Consider the following 19,047-nt stretch of genomic DNA (forward strand, 5'->3'; position numbering starts at 1 on the left):
CAACATGGCAAGCAAACTCATCATCCTCCCCCTCTCTATGTGGGACATGACTCCCAGGGGTATAAATCTTCTGGCAACATGGGACAGAAATCCTAGAATGAGCTGGGACCCAGCATCAAGGGATTGAGAAAACCTTCTTGTCCAAAAGGGGGAAGAGAGAAATGAGACAAAATAAAGTATCAGTGGCTGAGAGATTTCAAAGAGAGTCAAAAGGTTATCCTGGAGGTTATTCTTAAGTATTATATATATATCCCCTTTTTAGCTTAAGGTGTATTAGGCTAGAGGGAAGTGTCTGAAACTGTAGAGCTGTGTTCCAGTAGCCATGTTTCTTGAAGATGATTGTATAATGATCTAGTTTTTGTAATGTGACTGTGTGATTGTGAAAACCTTGTGTCTGATGCTTCTTTTATCTACGATACAGACAGATGAGTAAAACATATGGATTAAAAATAAACAAACAACAGGGAAACAAATGTTAAAATTAAAAAAATATATATTGGGTAGATGGAAATACTAGTGGTTAATGAGAGGTAGGGGTAAGGGGTATGGTATGTACGAGTTTTTGTTTTCTTTTTCTGGAGTGACGCAAATATTCTAAAAAATGATCATAGTGGGCGGGCCACGGTGGCTCAGCAGGCAGGAATGCTTGCCTGTGATGCCAGAGGACCCGGGTTCGATTCCCGGTGCCTGCCCATGTAAAAAAAAAAAAAATCACAGTGATAAATATACAACTATGTGATGATATTGTGAGCCACTGATTGTACATCATGTATGGAATGTTTGTATGTTAAGAATGTATGTGCTTGTACATTGTTTTAACAATAAAAATTAAAAAAAAAAAGCCAATACCGTAGCCAAAGTTAAACAGGTGACTGCCAGAAAAGCTCAACATATTCCAAATTCATCTTAGCATACTAGGCAGGAAATTCCTCTGAGGAAGACAATTCAGAATGAAAGAATATGACCTAATCTGTAATGGACTCAAGACATTAACATGCTGGAGTTTTTGACATTTCACGGATGTCGCAGGACAGGTCTAACAAGATATTGTTAATACCACCTTTATTCAGTACACTTGGAATTAATAGGGAGACTTCTCTTCTTTACTTACATATTGGACAAGATCATTTGTAGTTATGTTAAAAGAAGGAAAGGCGCTGATCAGCATATGAACTGTTTCCTGAATAAACCAAATCGGAGACTCCTATGTATGACGACACTCATGAGGAAGCACAGTTAATAGCACATTCATGTGGGCGATATCAGAAAAAAGATATAAGCAATGAGGAGAAGACTATTCAGTATCAAGGTAGTCATAGGATTTGTATTTTGCTGACTAGACAGCTATGAGGACATTGATACTTTTTATTTGTAACAAATTGCTTAATTTGGCGAAACAGTACTTTAGAATATCTCTAAATAAACATAAAAAATATTCTAAGCTCTAAGCTTTTTCCTAAAAAAATTAAAGGAGAAGAGTTTTGTTCCTTTAAAAATGTAAGGTACTACTTGTCATTTAGACTTTTTTTGTTGTTGTTGTGACTCAATGTTTCTTATTTGGAAGAAACTTGACGGGATGCTAACATTCTATCTGATATTATGCTTTCAGGCACGGACGAAAAATCACAAAAATTTTGCTCAAGAGTCCTTGAGGCTGAGAGATTTCAAATAGAGTCTAGAGTTCATTCTGGAGGTTATTCTTATGCAGTATATAGATATTCCTTTTCAGTTTTGGGGGTATTGGAGTAGCAAAAGGGAAATTCACCTGAAAATGGTGAGGTGTAATCCAATAGCCTTGAATTTTGAAGATGACTGAACAACTTTTAAGATGTGATCTTGTGACTGTGAAAACCTTGTGACTAACACTTCCTTTATCCAGTATATGGACAAATGACTGAGAGGGGGGTGGGGGAAGAGACAAAAAATAAATAAATAATGGGGGTGAGGAGGTTTGTGTGCTCTTTTTTTACTTTTATTCTGATTTTGTTTTTTTGGAGTAATGAAAATATTCAAAAATCAATTGTGATGGGGTGGTGCGACGGTAGCTCAGTGGCAGAATTCTCGCCTGCCATGCCAGAGACCCAGGTTTGATTCCTGGTGCCTGCCCATGCAAAAAAAAAAAAAAAAAAAAAAAAAAATTAAAAATCAATTGTGATGAATTCACAGCTATATGATGCTACTGTGAACCAATGATTGTACAATTTTACATGGTACATGAATATATAATGTAGTTCAATAAAATTGCATTTAAAAAAAGAGTCCTTCAGGCAAGTTACCACTATGCAAATTATGCTAAAACCTGGAGGGGATGAATGACCTCTTCAAACTGAAACAGTCCCATATTCCATAACACTGATTCTCAGAAGCTTGATTTTCTTGAACTCTTTCTCCAGGTTCAACAGTCCCAGAAATCATCATCTACTCAGTTAAGTACACCATCAACATTCCTCCTTCTAGAAAGCAGAGATTGGAATGTGGGGCACATGTCATTAACCAGGAAGCCATGATAAACAAAGGAGAAACAGCAAAGAACACAAAGCTGGGGAAAACAAATGCCATCATACCCAGATGAATATCTGTAAAAGACAGTAAGACCTACAGAAAGAGTAATCCAAACAACTAAACTGGATCTTACACAGCTGCCACCACCATTAATGCAGGGGATTCTGACCATTACCAATGAAGAAAAGATCTGATATTCAGTAATATCAGATCAGAAAGTAACACCTTCTAAGCTTTCTCTCTGCTCTTTAAGCCTCTGCTAGCTGATACTGTAAATAATATCAATTAACTTCTTGATTTCCAAATCTCTAAGGATAAAAATAATATTTGAAAAGATTAATGACGTAAAAGGCTAAGGAGTCTACTTATTTTTACTGAGTTTTGTTTTGTTTTTTAAAGTAAAGTGTAAAGTTGCCACAATAAAGAAAAGGACAGATCTGTCTTATTGGTTCACATCTTCAACCTTCTTGTTCCTCTTCTTCCTCCTCCTTCTCCTTCCTCCTCTCCTGTCCTATTTGTACAAACCCAAACACTAAAAACAGCTCTTTTCTCCAAAGAGCTCAATTTGTTGGAAAGAAAGACTGAGTTCCATCCATATAGGTAAGAAGTAATCAGGATGGCAAGGTGGGAGAAAAAAAGAACAGCAGCAAGTCAGAGTACCATCGGCCTCTGCCTGTCCTGACTGGCAAAAACAGAAAGCAAAGCCTCAAACCAGTTCTCTGACAGGGCCCAACGCCTCTGTAGCACCCCCCGTGTAATTACACACTTGAGTGACTGGACTCTGAAGAAAATTGAAGGCCTGAGCTCCGAACAGCTGCCATTTTCTCTCTCCATCACACCAGCGTGATTACTTGAGAAATGAACAGCCCCGGCTCAGAGCTACTCCAGAATTCTCAGAGGAAATATGGCTCCGTGTTCCAATAATGAGATTCTTAAGGCAAGCGTTACTTACAATCACTCTGCAAAAGGAGTGAGCTGAGCCCCTATATCTTACAAATTAGAATTTAAGAAACCCAGCGACAGTCTTGGACGATCATTACTCTTTTGCTGCTCCAAGGATTCTGGGCTTTGGTCTATTTTCAGTGCAGAAAACTGTTAGGTCCTTAAAAAGGTAATCATGATAAAATAAAAAACCCACCATAATTAGCTAATTATGAAGGCAAATTCCAACTCATTTTAGGTCCAAACTGATGGTTTATTCTACCCTCACAATTATCCTTTTCTGCCAGAAAGTCTTCAAATGAGAATTAACAATCCTTGTATTAAGATTTTCAAAAAAGAAAGGGGGAAAAAAAGCTAAGTAGCCCAAGAGATTTCTCCTCTCCTTGGATTGAGAAAAAAAAATTTAGCAAGTTGCTATAGATTATATCACTTCTTTGCTGAAACCTGCTTCTTGGGAAAGTTGAAATATTACATAGTGCTGATATTTACTTTCTTTCAAATGCATCTTCTGGTTTCCCCAGTAGCAAATTCTAGGGTAGCAAAGTAATGAACTCTCACTATAATTACATATTTAAAAAGTATCCATTCTAAAAAATATTAAATCTTCTAGGGCTAACCAGCTAGGCATATAACCAAATGAGTGGCACTGCTGTTAACCAGAGACACAGCATAGATTCAGACTGTAAAAGAAAAAACCCCTACTAAAATCTGAAGTAGGTAGTTTGCCCCCATTCTGAGCTATGAAATAAAAAATGGCAGTGAAGATTTATGTGTTTTTTTTCTTCCAAGAAGAAATGATGGAATTAAGGTATGAAGAATGTCACTTTCATAAAAGGACAGGGAACTCTCCAGGAGTGAAAAGGTACTATAGTCTTCCAAATAGGGAAATAGGCAACAGTGATGCAACTGCTGAGGATGATGGGGTGGGGAACTCCAAGAATAACCGTTTTACTGCTCTGATTCCTAGAAGTAATTCAGCCAGAAAGTTACAGGAGTGAGGGGCTTGCAAACTGTCTTTCAAAATCCTTAAATCAACAAAATTCTACCTACTGTTCAAAAGTACGGTCCCACTCACATTTACTAGTCTTACCCTTAATTACCATCTTCTACTAATTCTCATATTACTAGGTTATAGAGACAAACAACATGTCTACTAGCAATACAATAATCAGATCTTAAATTTTCATGTAAATAATGCAGAGAGGGACCAAAAAAGTTACAGAATAAACTGAAATTTCTTCAGGAGGGGGCACTATTGGATTCTAATGTGATTTTTTTTTTTTTAAGTTTCGGTTATCAGAGCCACTGCTTGTATCCAAGGAACAAAAGAGAATTACAGTGAAAGAATATAATGGCTAGATAGGACTAAACTTTAAAGTTACTATCATGAGTGACAAGAGGAATGAGGAAGTACAGTCCCTGAAAATAAAGTCAAGAGATTAGAGTTCCTGTGCATGTTTATACGCATGACGGTCAACAGAGACTTTTCCTAATTGGAGCAGGTGTCATCAGGGCAAGAATAGAGGTAGGTCTAAGAAGCTGTTAATCCACAATGCAAGTCCCACTCAGCCCACATATAAAAAAGATGGTAGCTTTCTCTCTAACCATAGTGATTAGGAAAAGATGCTATTTGCAATCATCAACCACCCTCTCAGTTACTGAAGAATCAAACTCACAATTAGCATTGTGACGAGAAGATTCTTCTTGGTGACTTGAGCATGAGAGAAGATGTAGTTCAGTACAGTGTTCATGTCACTCTTGTTCTCCTCCCGAAGGGCAAACACGCATTTGTCATAGTGACCTGAAAGCAGCAAAAATAACTGGTCCTCGCTCATGTATGAATGTTCACATTTACATGCTATTTATGTGGGTTTTAATGTCTATAATTCCTCTATTAAGCAATGAGATTAAACATCTTAAGATGGATTTGTACATTATTGGCAGTGTGGTTTAGTAAAAAGGAAGGCTGGCTGATATTATATTTAATAGTTTTGCCAAATGATACCATTGGGAGAAACTAGGCAAAGTGTGCAAAGAATCTCTCTATATTATTTCCAAAAACTGCATGCAAATCTATAATTAGCTCAATAAAAGTTTCAATTAGGGGAAAAAAAAGAGAATCCTAGACTAGGAGTCAGGCAATGTGAATATAAGAAAACTGGGCTCAAAGCTTAGCTCTATTACCAATTTACTATGTGCTTCTAGGAAAACTGCTTTACCTCTCTGGGCTTCAATTTCATTCTATTAAAAAACAAATAAACAAACCTGGGAGGAATATGCCTTGAAAACTAGAAGATTAGGGACAAATCTATCCCCACTCCCTCACCCCTGCCTCCATACTCTAAACTTTCTCAATTACCTTCCTGGAACGATTTATTTAGAAGAAAGTGTAATTGCTGCTTAAAAATAAATTTCAGTACCATTAAACCTGATAATCTTTAAAGTCTATCCCATCTTGAGATTCTGATTTCATGTTTTTCCATGTTTGATTCATTGAAAATATTTCATTATAACTGGCAGGAACAATTTTAGCTAAAAGAACCAAAACAGCAATAATAAAAATGCACCAAGTTATCAACAGCCCTACAAAGTTGTGGTTGCTAGCTCTGAAATCACCACTTTCCCCTGTAAGTTCACTAAACAATGCTTAGGAATTTCAAATTCAAATTAAGGCACAGATCAAGAAGAATCTGGAATTCGGCCAAAACCTCTGTAGGGAGACCACAGTTACGTATACTTTCACTGGACTTTTTTCATAAGGTCAACAGGGGCAGGTTAGTGCTGGGTAGGAAAGCTATGGTTTTAACAGAAACATAAGTTCAGATCTATCATAGTAACACCTATCATGGGATATAAGTAATATTCAGTTCTTTAGAAAATAGCTTACCTTAGAATTAAATTTCCAAGTAAAGAAGAATTAAGCATGTGATTATTCTTAAGGGTCAGAATTTTATGAAATCATGAAAATAATGAAGGATTATCATCTAAGTTCAGATTCTGAACTGAGTTATAAACCAGAAGTGGTGTCCAAACTGCACTACCATGGACTCCTAAAATACTAAGGACGTTCAATCAGAGCAACTCTGCTTTAAATATCTGCTTTAAATAATATGAGACATAAAATTTTATTTCAAATAGAAACTAAAATGTTTAAAAAACGATGAACTACAATACCTAGAAAGCCACCAATTTTCCAAAAGACACATTTAGAACAAAACAGAAACTGTTGTCTTATATAAATTCACATTTCTCTCTACTAAGAGTAAGCTCTGAAGTGAAAGTAGAAAGACATCTAGATAACAGGAACTACTACGATTAGGTGAAATAAACAGAATATATTTACCTGATGGGAGAAGGACTCTAAGCAGAAAGAAAGCAATAATACAAAGTGCTCCCTTTGTAAACCTTTTTTGTATACTGAACTATAATGTGGTTAAAAGGGGAAACTTTAAGGTATATAATTTTTTATAAAACCATGGGTCTGTTACAATATTAACAATGAACCCTAATAAACTATGGACTACAATTAATAGTGTAAGTAGTATAATACTGTTTCATCAATTGTAACAAAGTTACCACACTAATGTAAAGTATTATAACAGGAAAAACTGTGTGTGTGTTGGGGGGGGTGTACTTTCTGCATGGCTTTTCTATAAACATACAATATCTCTATTAAAAAAACTTTATTGTAAAATATACAGGAGAGTATACAAAATGTATACTAAGTTGAAATAATAAAATAAACATCCATATAACTATCATATCTCTTAAGAAAAAGAACCACTTTAGTACTTTAGAAGGCCCTTATGTGTTTCTCAGAGAAAACCATTAAGCTGAATTTTATGTTAATCACTCTTTTGCTTTTCTTTACATTTACCACAGTGTATGAATAATTTGATTTTACCTGTTTTTGAACATCATCATTCTGTATGATTCTCTTGTAACTTGTTTCTTTAACTTAACATTATGTTTTTGAAATTATATTTCTGTTCATGTATATACTGTGGTTCATTCATTCGTACTCCTGTATAATAATTCACTATAGAAATGCACCAGAATGCAATTGCTATTCTATTGTTGGATATTTGGATTGTTTCATGTCTTTTTTTACGATTATGAATAATGTGCCACAAACATTCTTGCATATGTCTCCTAGTAAACTTGTATAAGAGTTTCTCTACAGTATATTATGTAAGACTGAAATTGCTAGGCTGAAGAACAGAGTATAAATAAGTTCAACTTTATCACATGCTGACAAATCATTTTCCAAAATGTTTGTATTAATTTACACCTCCACCAGCAACAGAAGAGTATGGTCTGACTTTTAAATTTTTGCCAAGCAATAGTTGAATCTCATGGTTTTGGTTTCCACTTCTTTGATTACTGAGATTGAGCATTTTTTCATAAACTTATGGATCATTTGTGTTTCCTCTTCTGTAAAATATCTTTATCTTTTGTCCATTTTCCCATTAGGCTGTCTTTAGTTACTGATTTATAGCAGTTCTATAATTTATAGCAGTTCTCTGCTATAAATTACACTAATTATAGTCCACAGTCCATAGATATATTCTATACCCTAATTCTTCGTTAGTTGTATGCTTTATAAATAACTTCTCCCATTTTATGGCTTGTATTTTCAGTCTCCATATGATATCTTTTGATGAAGTGTGGTAGAATTAATAATAATCAATTTTTTCCTTTATGGGTTGCATTGCTATGCCTTGTACCTCAGGTAGGAAAGTTTCCTATTCTGAGGTGATGAGGATATTCTCTTATACTATCTTCTAATTTAACAGTTTCACTTTAGTACATGTTTAAATCTTTAATTCATCTGGAATTCATTTTTCTGTGTAAAGTAAATGGTAGAGATTCAGTTTTTTTCTATTTTTGTCTTATTTTTACGAATAGATAACCTGTTATTCCAGTATTATTTATTGAAAAGTCTATCCTTTCCTCATGATCTACAATGTAATATATTAAGTTTTCACATACGTACAGATCTGTTTTTGCATTCTCTGTTATGTCCCAATCGTCTATTATTAATCTGTTCCAACACCAATATCAAATTTTATAATTAATATGGATTCATATTAAGTCTTGATGTCTGATTAGACAGATTCCTTTACCGTGTATTACTTTACAAGTATCTTGGTTAATGACAGACTGTTTTCTTTCATATAAATTTTACACTCAGTTTGACAAATTCCATGAAAAAACCCTAGTAAAATTTTTATTGGAACTTCAGTGAATCTATAAATATAGCAGTGTATATTCCAATCCAAGACCTTGATACAGCTTCCTTTATTTAGATCTTTAAAAAAAATTTTTTTAATAGGCTTGCACAGTTATTAGATTTTATATCTTGATATTTCATATTTTTGGTGGCTATTTGTAATCTATTTGGTTGCTCTACTCTTAATTGCAATTGAATTTTGCATGTTGAGTTTTGTTTCCAGCTATCTTGTTAGACTCCATGGATGTTTTTCAGGTTTTCATATCCAATAGTAGGAGGTTTGTTTCCTTATTACTTTCTAATTACTATAATTTTTAGTACTTTTTCTCATCTTAATGCACTTGCTAGGATTTCCAGTATAATGCTGAATAGTAGTAACAATAGAAGGTATGCTTGTCTTATTCCTAATTTTTAAAAGAACGCTTTCAGCTTTTGCCACTACATAAGATGTTTCTTGTTGATTTTTTGTGGGTGTCCCTCATAAGATTAAGGAAGTTTCTAGTTTCATTCCTCATTTCCCAACAGTTTATCATAAATTGATGTTAAATGTTGTCAAATCCTTTTTAACCCTATCTCTTGAGATGATGACCTTGTTTTAACTCCTCTAAACTATCACATGGTAAATTACTTTAATTGTTTTTCCCAATATTAATCAACCTTGCATTACTCGGATAAACTCAATCTGATTGTGATATGTTATTTTATACAATAACTGGATTCAGTTTGCTAATATTTACTTTAGGATCTTTGCTATTCCTGAGCAACAAAACCATTCTTTAAAGGATGTAAAAGGGACCCAAACAGATAAAATAAAATTTTAGGTAACATTCAAATTCTGTGGTGTCTCACTGCCATCTTGTGGCAGCAAGCAACATCAGTAATGCATAAATTTAAACTCCCATTCAAGGTATTTCACACTTAGAGGCACTATACATCATTTAGTGAGGCTCTTCAGAAAAAGCCAGGAATAAATTCCACCCAAATTATACACAGAAAAGTAATAGAAAATCTGGGCCCTTCCCAAATGACTGTGGTTCATTCAGATAGCTTCTGAGAGGGAAGATCTTCATACATGGGTATGTATAGTTATGATTCAACTTTCACTATACAAAGTCAAGAAGAGGTCAATAGGTAATTCTAAATCTCTACTGAAGAAATTATCCCAGCCCTTTTCTAGAAACACATTAGATTCACAATCTCATCAAATTGAGTTTTGCTGTTTTCTTTCTTTGAAGCTATAGAGGTTTGGTTTTTAAGGGGAAAAGAGGAAGTGTGTTAATGGGAAGTGTTGGTTTTAGGATAAACTAGCTTAGCTTCTGGACAGTTTATAGAAATACTTTGGGTTGGTCATCAAAATGAGAAGCTTTCTCAGACAGAGGTTCCTAAGGAAGTAGCTTACCATTCTGGAATTGAGTTTCCACTCGCAGGTACTGCCGAAGCAGATCCATCACCACTGCTTTCATATGGCCTCGGATGCCACTTCGGTACCTAAGCAAATAGGAAAGGCTCCAATGAAAAACATGATAGACCAACACTAATAAATAAGCCCAGAAACAAAATTTACTTTCTAGACATTCCACTGAACTGTTTTCCCTATGAATATAGGACAGGACAGGACCAGCCAAGATGCAACTAGACAAATTAATTTAATTCTAAATCTAAAGGAGATTTGGTTATAGATAGGATTTTTTTAAAGGAAAAAAAAAAAGAAAAGAGAAAGAAATTAACCTAAAAAAATCATAGATTTACCTAATAGCATCCTGATTCAGTTTCTACTGCTAAGTTGCAATTATTACCAACCTTTGAAATAGCTAAGGGATGGATGTATAACAGAGTTATAAAGTAAGCATCTTAAAGTTGAGAATGTTCTGTGAATAACCCCTTTAGTTCAATAGTTCGCAACACAAGTTAAGAAGAAAAAAAGTCATATGGGCCCTGTGCCAGAAGAAAATTAAGAGTTTCATCAAAATTACAAGGAAAAAAATGACAAAATTCCTGTATTAGTTAGGGTTCTCTAGAGAAACAGAATCAACAGGGAACACTTGCAAATATAAAATTTATGAAAGTGTCTCACGTGACTGTAGGAATGCAGAGTCCAAAATCCACAGGGCAGGCTGTGAAGCTGAAAACTCTGATGGATGGTCTGGATGAACTCCACAGGAGAGGGTCACCAGCCAAAGCAGGAATGGAACCTGTCTCCTCTGAGTCCTCCTTAAAAGGCTTCCCAGGATTGGATTTAGCATCACTAATTGCAGAAGACACTCCCCTTTGGCTGATTACAAATGGAGTCAGCTGTGGATGTAGCTGACGCGATCATGACCTAATCCTATGAAATGTCCTCATTGCAACAGACAGGCCAGCGCTTGCCCAATCAGATGAACAGGTACCACAACTTGGCCAAGTTGACACCTGTCCCTAACCATGACAATTCCTATGCTTTAAAAATTGACAGAAAGATATAGTATAGAAAGAAGTCATCAGTAATATTGCACATAATAGTTAGCTCACGATTCTAAGGTATTAGTGATACTTTATTTACCTAAGTCAAACCTGATGTAAATCGCTTCATTACTACTTAAAAGAAAAGAAGGTATAGGGATAGACAGGTTGTGGAATCTGGAGTTACATGTAATTACCTTTGTACCAGTTGTACAATGCTCTGAGTGTTCATAAAAAAAACTTCCCGTTCAGATTTCCGGTTCAATGTGGCTGCATGGCTATCTAGGATGTTGGCGATCTAAGGCATAAGAAGGAAAAATGAAGCCCAATTCCACAAGGGACCCAAAACATTAGCCTCTATACATTATCACTAGGAATCTTTTTAGTTATATATGACAATTGCTGGTAGCAGCTATTGTAACAATGTTGCTATCAGCTAGAAGTTACTGGGCATAATTTAGTGGCTTATGTCAAATAACTGAGCAACTTTTATCCCTTCACACTTTCCCAGATGAAATAATGACTGCAACACAAAAATACCATCTTATCAGCGGCTCTGAAAGGCCAGATATATTGAAGGTAAAAGTCCAAACATGACTGCCCACTTTCCGAGCTTTACTCCTTGCATGTAAATTTGCTTGTCTGTAAATAGGCAAAGGGTAAGCATGTTGCTGAGGTTGTAGGAAGTTGGATAATAAAACTATAAATATGTTGCTACTTTAAATTCAATAAAATATTTCTAATTAGGGATTAGCACCAAGGACAAAGCTATATGGAATGCACAGCTTTTCTCAAAAACACAGAATCTTTACCTCGCACACATGGTATTTCCTTTACTGGCTTGCATCCTGAGGTAATTTCATGAAGGGTATAATGCTTAAAATTACAAAAGCTCAACATCCAGGCAGTAAGAAGAAACAAACAGGAAAGAATCCTATAACAGGAAATCAAGCACTGGGAGGCGAATGGAAAACATTGATAGTGTTTCCTATAAATACCTGCTGGCTGGGAAACTGACAAAGGACTGATGTAATATTGCTAGCATACTGGGCCATTTCTTTCTTGATAGATTTTTCCACATTGGGAGGGATACGCCCCGAGACACTGGTCATGATATCCTGCAATTCTAGGAGGGGCAGGGAGGGATCTCTAAGGGTCTTCATCAACCTTTCTACCCAGTCTTTTACCTGAGGAGGAAGAAATAAAACAGAATCAAAACAAAGTTAACGATAATCCCCCAAATAAAATACATATCTAAATTCATTGTCATATTACACTTTGAAATTGCAATATAAACGTCTAAATAAGTATGACCCTTGTTTTCTGGTTTAAAAAGGAGATAAGAGACAGAGATAAACATCAAGGATTTAAAGACTTCAAATCCCACAATGAAGCAGTAGAATTCCAGGCCAAACAGCTCTCTTTTCCTCCCTTTCAAAAATCTTCATGAGACATTAAACTGTCTTGGAAAATAGGTACCCCACTTGTACATCCTTCCCCAAAAGGAGTGATTCATACCCTGCTGCTAAAGAAAGGATCTGGAAGGCAGTATCCATTCATTACGTTGACCAGGTTATCCAGGACATAGTGGAAAACTCGGTGGAGCTTCTCGCCTCGGAGTGCTGTGCTCTGGATTCGTGGCAGACTGCCTGTGTGAAGCTCAGCCTGTCAACCCCAAAGAGAGATGAAGTCATCTACTATCATTTATTCAAGAAACAAACATACCATTGCAACTTAAGAGTCATTAATTCAAACTCCAAATATCCCTTTACCATACTTGACTATCAGGAGAGAAGTCAATGGAGAAAATTACAGAATCTTAGTATATGACTAACTTTTGTAATTCTAATTCTACTTCCACAATGCTTTAGGTACAAATATAAAGCATATGATTGGGGAACAAAGAGTTTAAGAAAAACTCTTAAGCGGCAAACCAGCACTGAAACTTAAATCACTTGCCTGACCAAACCAACCCTTAACAATATCTTCAGCTCTTGGAGAATAATATCTCTTTAGAGTATCCCCTACTCACCTGCTGGACCTTGCTGGGGTTGTCCAACTGCAATTTGGCTATTACGCAGCCAGGGTCAAGAGCTGCTCCAGGTCGCTTGACATAATGGATACAGCCAGACTCTGCAGCTGTTAAGGTCATCACCATCTTCATTACCTTTGTGAAAAAGGAAATTATAATCTAGAATCTGACCTCTCTTTACACAGTTGAACGATTTTAAGAGATCAGTTTCTTCCTCAGCATCTAAGGTAGACTATACCTAATAAAATGCTGAAAAATGAGAAGCTATCAAAATTTATCAAAATCTCCTATATACTGTCTAATTGCTTGCCAAGGCAGTCAATTATAAAACTTCCATCAGGCAATTAGAAAACCTCCATCAGGACATAGCTTTAGGGATTAATTATAGTTATTGATATTTTCTTCATTTCTAACATTTAAATTCATTTTGTCACAGTTTGTGTTTTTACTTGTTTTGTACTTAAAAATGGTGAAAAATTTAGACTCCTTATTCCAGGAAATCTAGGCTTTCACTCTCAGATTGCTTATTCAAAACATCCAGGCCAAAACCTAAGGATCATTCTTTATTCGTCTTCCCTCATCTACCAGTTATGAACCCAGTCAAGGACATCTTCTAAACCTCTCTCAAGACTCTTTTGTTTTCTTGCCATCTCTTTAGTTTAGGCCCTCTTTATTTCTTGCTGAAAATACTTCAAAAACCTTTTAACAATTTTCCCTAACTATGATCTTGTATCTCCCTCCTACACACCTCCAACAAAGTCATTAAAGCAATTATTCTAGAATCCATATCTCATCACGTTACTTTCCGGATTAAAATCTTCCAATGACTCCCCATTGCCTTCAGGATAATCCAAAATCCTTAGTATAGCTTATATGATCCTTCATGATCTCACATATAACTGTCTCTTTAGCATTTTTTGTTTGATACTCCCCATTAAACCTTATTCTATTCTTAAGCAATATCTATATATGTACTTATAGTTCCCAAAATAAACCATACTCTCTTGCTTCTGTACCTTTATAAATTCTGTTCCTTCAGCTTTAAATATTCTTACCTGTCCTTCTACACCTGGTCTAGTATTTCAAACATAAGATCAAACATCCCCTCTTTCAGGGAATCTTCCCTTACTACCTGCCCAAACTCATTCCACCTCTACACTCTGTGCTTAGTCTCTGAGAATTCATCATATTTCATTACTTACCTGTTTTGTGTCCTATGCCATCTATGATATTTTCTCTATTAACAAAATTGAGCACAAACCCAACAACAAAAAGACAACCCAATTAAAAAATAGGCAAAAAACTTGAAAAGACATTTCTCCAAAGAGCATATACAATTGGCTAAAAGGCACATGAAAAGATGATCAACAAATCAAAACCATACTGTAATACCATTTCATACCGACTAGAATGGCTAGTATTTAAAAAACCAACAACAGAAAATTACAAGTGTTGGAGAGGATGTAGAGAAATAAGAATACTCATTCACTGTTGGTGGGAATGGAAAATAGTGTAGCCACTGTGGAAATAAGTTGGTAGCTCCTTCAAAAATTAAGTATAGAACCATATGACCTGGCAATCCACCGCTAGATATATATACATCCTCAAAGAACTGAAAGGAAGTACTCAGATATTTGCGCATTGATGTTCACAGCAGCATTACTCACAAGTATCCAACAATGGATGAATGCACAAACAAAATGTGGTACACACACACACACACACACACACACACACAATGGAGTATTATTTGGCTATAAAAAAGGAATGAAGTTCTGATGCATGCTACAACATAGATAAACCTTGAGGACATCACATTGAGTAAAATAAAACAGACACAAAAGGACAAATATTGTACGAACTCATTTACATGAAAAAATCAGAATATGTAAATTCACAGAGTAAAAAATGAGAATACAGGTTACTAGGGGCTGGATGAGGGTGAGGTATGGGAATGAGAAATAGTGGGTATGAGGAATGGAATTCTATACCAATTAAGCATTAATTAGAACAGAATTCCTCTTTGGGGAGATAGAAAAGTTTTGGTAATAGATGTTGGTAATGGGGGCATAACATTGTGAATGTGATTAATACCAATGAATTGTACATCTGAAAATAGATAAAAATGGGAAGTCTTAAGTTGTATATATATGTCATCAGAATAAAAAACTAAAACTTAATACAATACCTAACGCCTAATAGCTATGTTTAGAGTTAGAAGTTCCTCCAACAGTCAAAGAAAGACTGTAGAGTTTTATATTTGTTTTTAAAATTTTAACGTTCCCAACCCCAAATAAACCAACTGATGCTCTTTCCTTTCTATTACTCTTCAGTCCTAGTTCATTCCAGTTAACTCTTTTCCTACCCTCCCTCCCAAGACCCAACAACCCACTCACCACCCTGACCTCAATTTCAGCATAGCACTGGCCAGCAAAGACATGGCCTCCATCCTCCACAATGTACTGGATTAGTTTCCCAGCAGAAGGTGAGCGCATCACTGATGGGTCGTTCTCCTTCTCAAACACACAGGTTTTATTACCAATTGTGATCCGATATCTAGGACATAAGTGGGAGTATGTAAGCCAAAAAGTACCTCAAGATTGTAAAGGGGAATGGTAGAATGATGTCAATTAAAAAAAAAATCAACAAACTTGAAAATGTTATCCTATACACATACACAGAGGATATTTATTGCAACTTTGTTTATAATGCCAAATAAACCAAATGTCCTTCAGTAAGGATCAGATTAAACAAAACACGGTACATTCACATAATGAACTATTACAAGACCATTAAAAAGAACAGGGCAACTCTATTTAAAAAAAAAAAAACATGAAGAAGATAATCATGTAATAACTACGTTTCTTGAAACTTTATTATTCCTAGGCCATGTTCTAAACATTTTATATGTATTAATTTATTTAATTCTTACAACACTATGACTGGTGTGAAATAGTCTCTACAAGATAAGTGGAAAAAAGCAAGATGTGACAGGGGTTTTTAAAATTTGCAAATGTATTTAAAAGAAAAAACATTATGTACATCTATGTAACTTGTATATGGATGGGGAGTTTCTAAAAAAATATGTAAGAAACTGTGAACAGCTATTGCCTCTAAAGGGGAATTTATTTTTCATTGTCTACCATATCAGACTGATAGAGAGATATGTTTTTGTTTTTTGTTTTTGGTGCATAGTCCAGGAATTGAACCTGGGTCTCCCACATGGAAAGCGAACATTCTACCACTGAACCATCCGTACACCAAGAGATGTATTTTTAATTGTATAATTTTTTAAATTAACTGGGCGGGCTACGGTGGCTCACTGGCAGAGTTCTCGCCTGCCATGCCGGAGACCCGGGTTCAATTCCTGGTGCCTGCCTATGTTAAAAAAAAAAAAGAGAACTAAAATGGCACTGAAAAATCCTAAGAGAATGACTTCAAAGAAGAAATGTTTTTACAGTGGCCAGCAAACAGACCTCAAACAGCCACTCACCTATCCACTTCCTCCTTCATGTATGTGGTATAGCTGCTGCCATCATAGGACAAGAGTAGTCCTCCATCACTAAGACGGTGCACATCTACTTCCACACATGAGCCATTCATGATCACCACATAGGAGTTGGGGGACTGTCGAGTCACCTGTAGGAAATGAGAACCAGAAGGGACAGGTTAGTGTGTCCCTTTCAGGTAGAGCTCTAGATAAAATTTCAGTACTTCAAAGATCAGTACTTCAAAGATGTATGTAAAAAAGATATGGCAGTGAAAAAAGAAATTCATGGAAATGGCTCAGGCCTGCTGCAAGCAAATATTTTTTGTTGCTTTTCCCTGTTCTGGTTGTCCCTCCTCCCCAACCCTCCATCAACTCTCCACCCTCACTCCTGCCTCTTACTTTATTTCCAAGCTATTTATGTGAAGTTGAGGTTTTCATAGAATCACCAAATATGGATTCAGGCTAATAACAAATAATGACTTCAATTTCACTAATGCCCTAGCCAAATAGACCAAACTTTCTCCCTTGCCTCTTTTTTTTTTTAGAGGGACTGGTTCTTTATTTCAAAAAGAAATTTTGTCAATTTTCAGTATCAAAACAGTTGCATTATTGGTTTCTCTTTCTCCCAATCTGCCCCAAAAAGAGACCACACCAAAGGAGGGTACATTTTAAGCCAATAAGCTGCAGGATGCATACCTAACAGACCTCACAGAAACCTCAACAAAAAGGGGATTTGGGTGGGGAAAAGAATTGTAAAAGATCAGCATATTGCCAGCCCAGACCATGGAGATGGGGTGGTGAGTACTCCCAACTCTAAACTTTCTAAAGAAGCAAAGTTTCAAAATAATATAAATATTTTAAAGAGTTTTGGATATGAACTATTCAAGATTTCTCCAGCACTGGCTGATACAAAGCATGAGATGGCACTTTTAGAGACAGCAGTTTTGGACCCAGAAAAGGATGATGAGATGTTTCATATGGCTAAGACAGTGGCAAACACATAATTTCTTTACTTTCTTTTTTAAAAAGGAGGTAGGAGAGTACATCAGTGGTCACTCCAACACAAGGGGCACATGATTCATACTATAGCAGTTGGGAACGGGGTAGAGAAAGGACCAGATAAAGATTCGGTTTCAGAGGTCTTACCATATTAATTTGGTCACTTCTGATGAGAAAAATAAAAATAATAAATTTGCCCTAGGATACCTTAAAGCTAAAAACCTCAACAGTACTTTTTTCTTTTTCCAGGCTAACTCCTATAATTATCTTTCTGGTTTGGCTGGTGCTTTGCACCTTAAATGTTGTTCCCAAAGGTGCACAGCCCCTAGTCCAGCTGCAATCTCTGGGAGAGGCAGAGACAGTTTGGTGAAAAAGACACAGGGCCAGGGGTAGGTGGGTGGATGGATGTGGGGGTATACGGTGAGAGGAGAAAGCAGCCTTCCATTAGAACAGTCCTCGGTTTAACGGTCGCTTCGGGCAGGCTGACCTCAGGTGGAGTCAGGGTCAAAGGGAGGAGGGCGGCAGGGTACTGGGGTGCTCTACATCTCATTCAGGTCAAGCGGAGTCTTGTCTAGCATTCTTTGTGTACAGAGGTGCTCCTCTCTGATGCATTTCAGTTTATCTTTCAAATCATCAATTGTCTTTTCCAGTTTGGCTACTGATCTCTCAGCAAACTCAGCAAACGGGTCTCTGCCTCCTTGAGTTTATCAGTAAGAATCTTTATCTCTCCCTGTTTGCCTTCTTTTTGAGAGTACTTTTCTTCAGCAGCACTCAGACACTTTAGGTTCTGGTCCATCAGTCTGATCTGCTCATCCATCTCTGGGCAACAGGACTCTGTCAGCTCAGCTCATCCCTCACTGCATTCCAAATCCTCTTCAATAATCACCAACTCACAAGCCACCTCTTTGTACTTTCTGATCTGCCTTTTCTGTGATGTGCTTAGCTTCTTTTGAGTTGGATTTCCTGGAGTTCCATTTTTCCTTCATCTTTTAAAGCCCGGTTCCCAATAACCTTCATATGTCTCTTGCTCTCATCAGCAGCTTTCTCTGCTTCCTTCAGCTTGTGCAGGGCAGTGGCCAGGCACTCCTGAGCACCGTCCAGCTCCTGTTCAACCAGCTGGATCCGCTGGTTCAAGAGGCCACTTCAGCCTCAGCCTGTTCCCGGGCCTGCCTTTCTCCCTTCACTTCGCACTGGAGGCATTTGGCTCTCTCCTCAGCATCATCGGCCTGTTGTTGTAGAATCTGGATCTCGTGCTTCACTGCTTCGATTGTGGTGATCCCGGCCATGGTGCCTACCAAACTACTGCTCACGCTCGGCTTCCTGCCGCCTCCTCTCAGCTTTGCTCTCCCTTGTCTCTTGACCTAAAGAAAGAAAGCTAATACAGAACTATAAACATAAGGTATGGGTTTC

At 36.6% G+C, this 19,047-nt stretch overlaps 1 protein-coding gene and 1 pseudogene across 17 annotated transcripts in view; both read right to left on the reverse strand.

Annotated features, from left to right (window-relative positions):
• Positions 1–19,047, reverse strand: part of ACACA (acetyl-CoA carboxylase alpha) — a 449,622-nt gene that overhangs the window by 150,421 nt on the left and 280,154 nt on the right. For all 17 annotated transcript variants that reach the window (XM_077165076.1, XM_077165070.1, XM_077165071.1 and 14 more), the window contains 8 exons: positions 16,642–16,787; positions 15,554–15,704; positions 13,149–13,283; positions 12,635–12,781; positions 12,115–12,303; positions 11,314–11,414; positions 10,077–10,165; positions 5,121–5,245 (listed from right to left, as the gene is read on the reverse strand). In XM_077165076.1, coding sequence (XP_077021191.1) covers positions 5,121–5,245; positions 10,077–10,165; positions 11,314–11,414; positions 12,115–12,303; positions 12,635–12,781; positions 13,149–13,283; positions 15,554–15,704; positions 16,642–16,787 — 1,083 coding nt within the window. The remainder of the gene's footprint in view (positions 1–5,120; positions 5,246–10,076; positions 10,166–11,313; positions 11,415–12,114; positions 12,304–12,634; positions 12,782–13,148; positions 13,284–15,553; positions 15,705–16,641; positions 16,788–19,047) is intronic.
• Positions 16,796–19,045, reverse strand: LOC143687780 (uncharacterized; annotated as a pseudogene).

The sequence above is a fragment of the Tamandua tetradactyla genome, chromosome 6 (genome assembly GCF_023851605.1).
Source record: "Tamandua tetradactyla isolate mTamTet1 chromosome 6, mTamTet1.pri, whole genome shotgun sequence".
Lineage (NCBI taxonomy): Eukaryota > Metazoa > Chordata > Mammalia > Pilosa > Myrmecophagidae > Tamandua > Tamandua tetradactyla.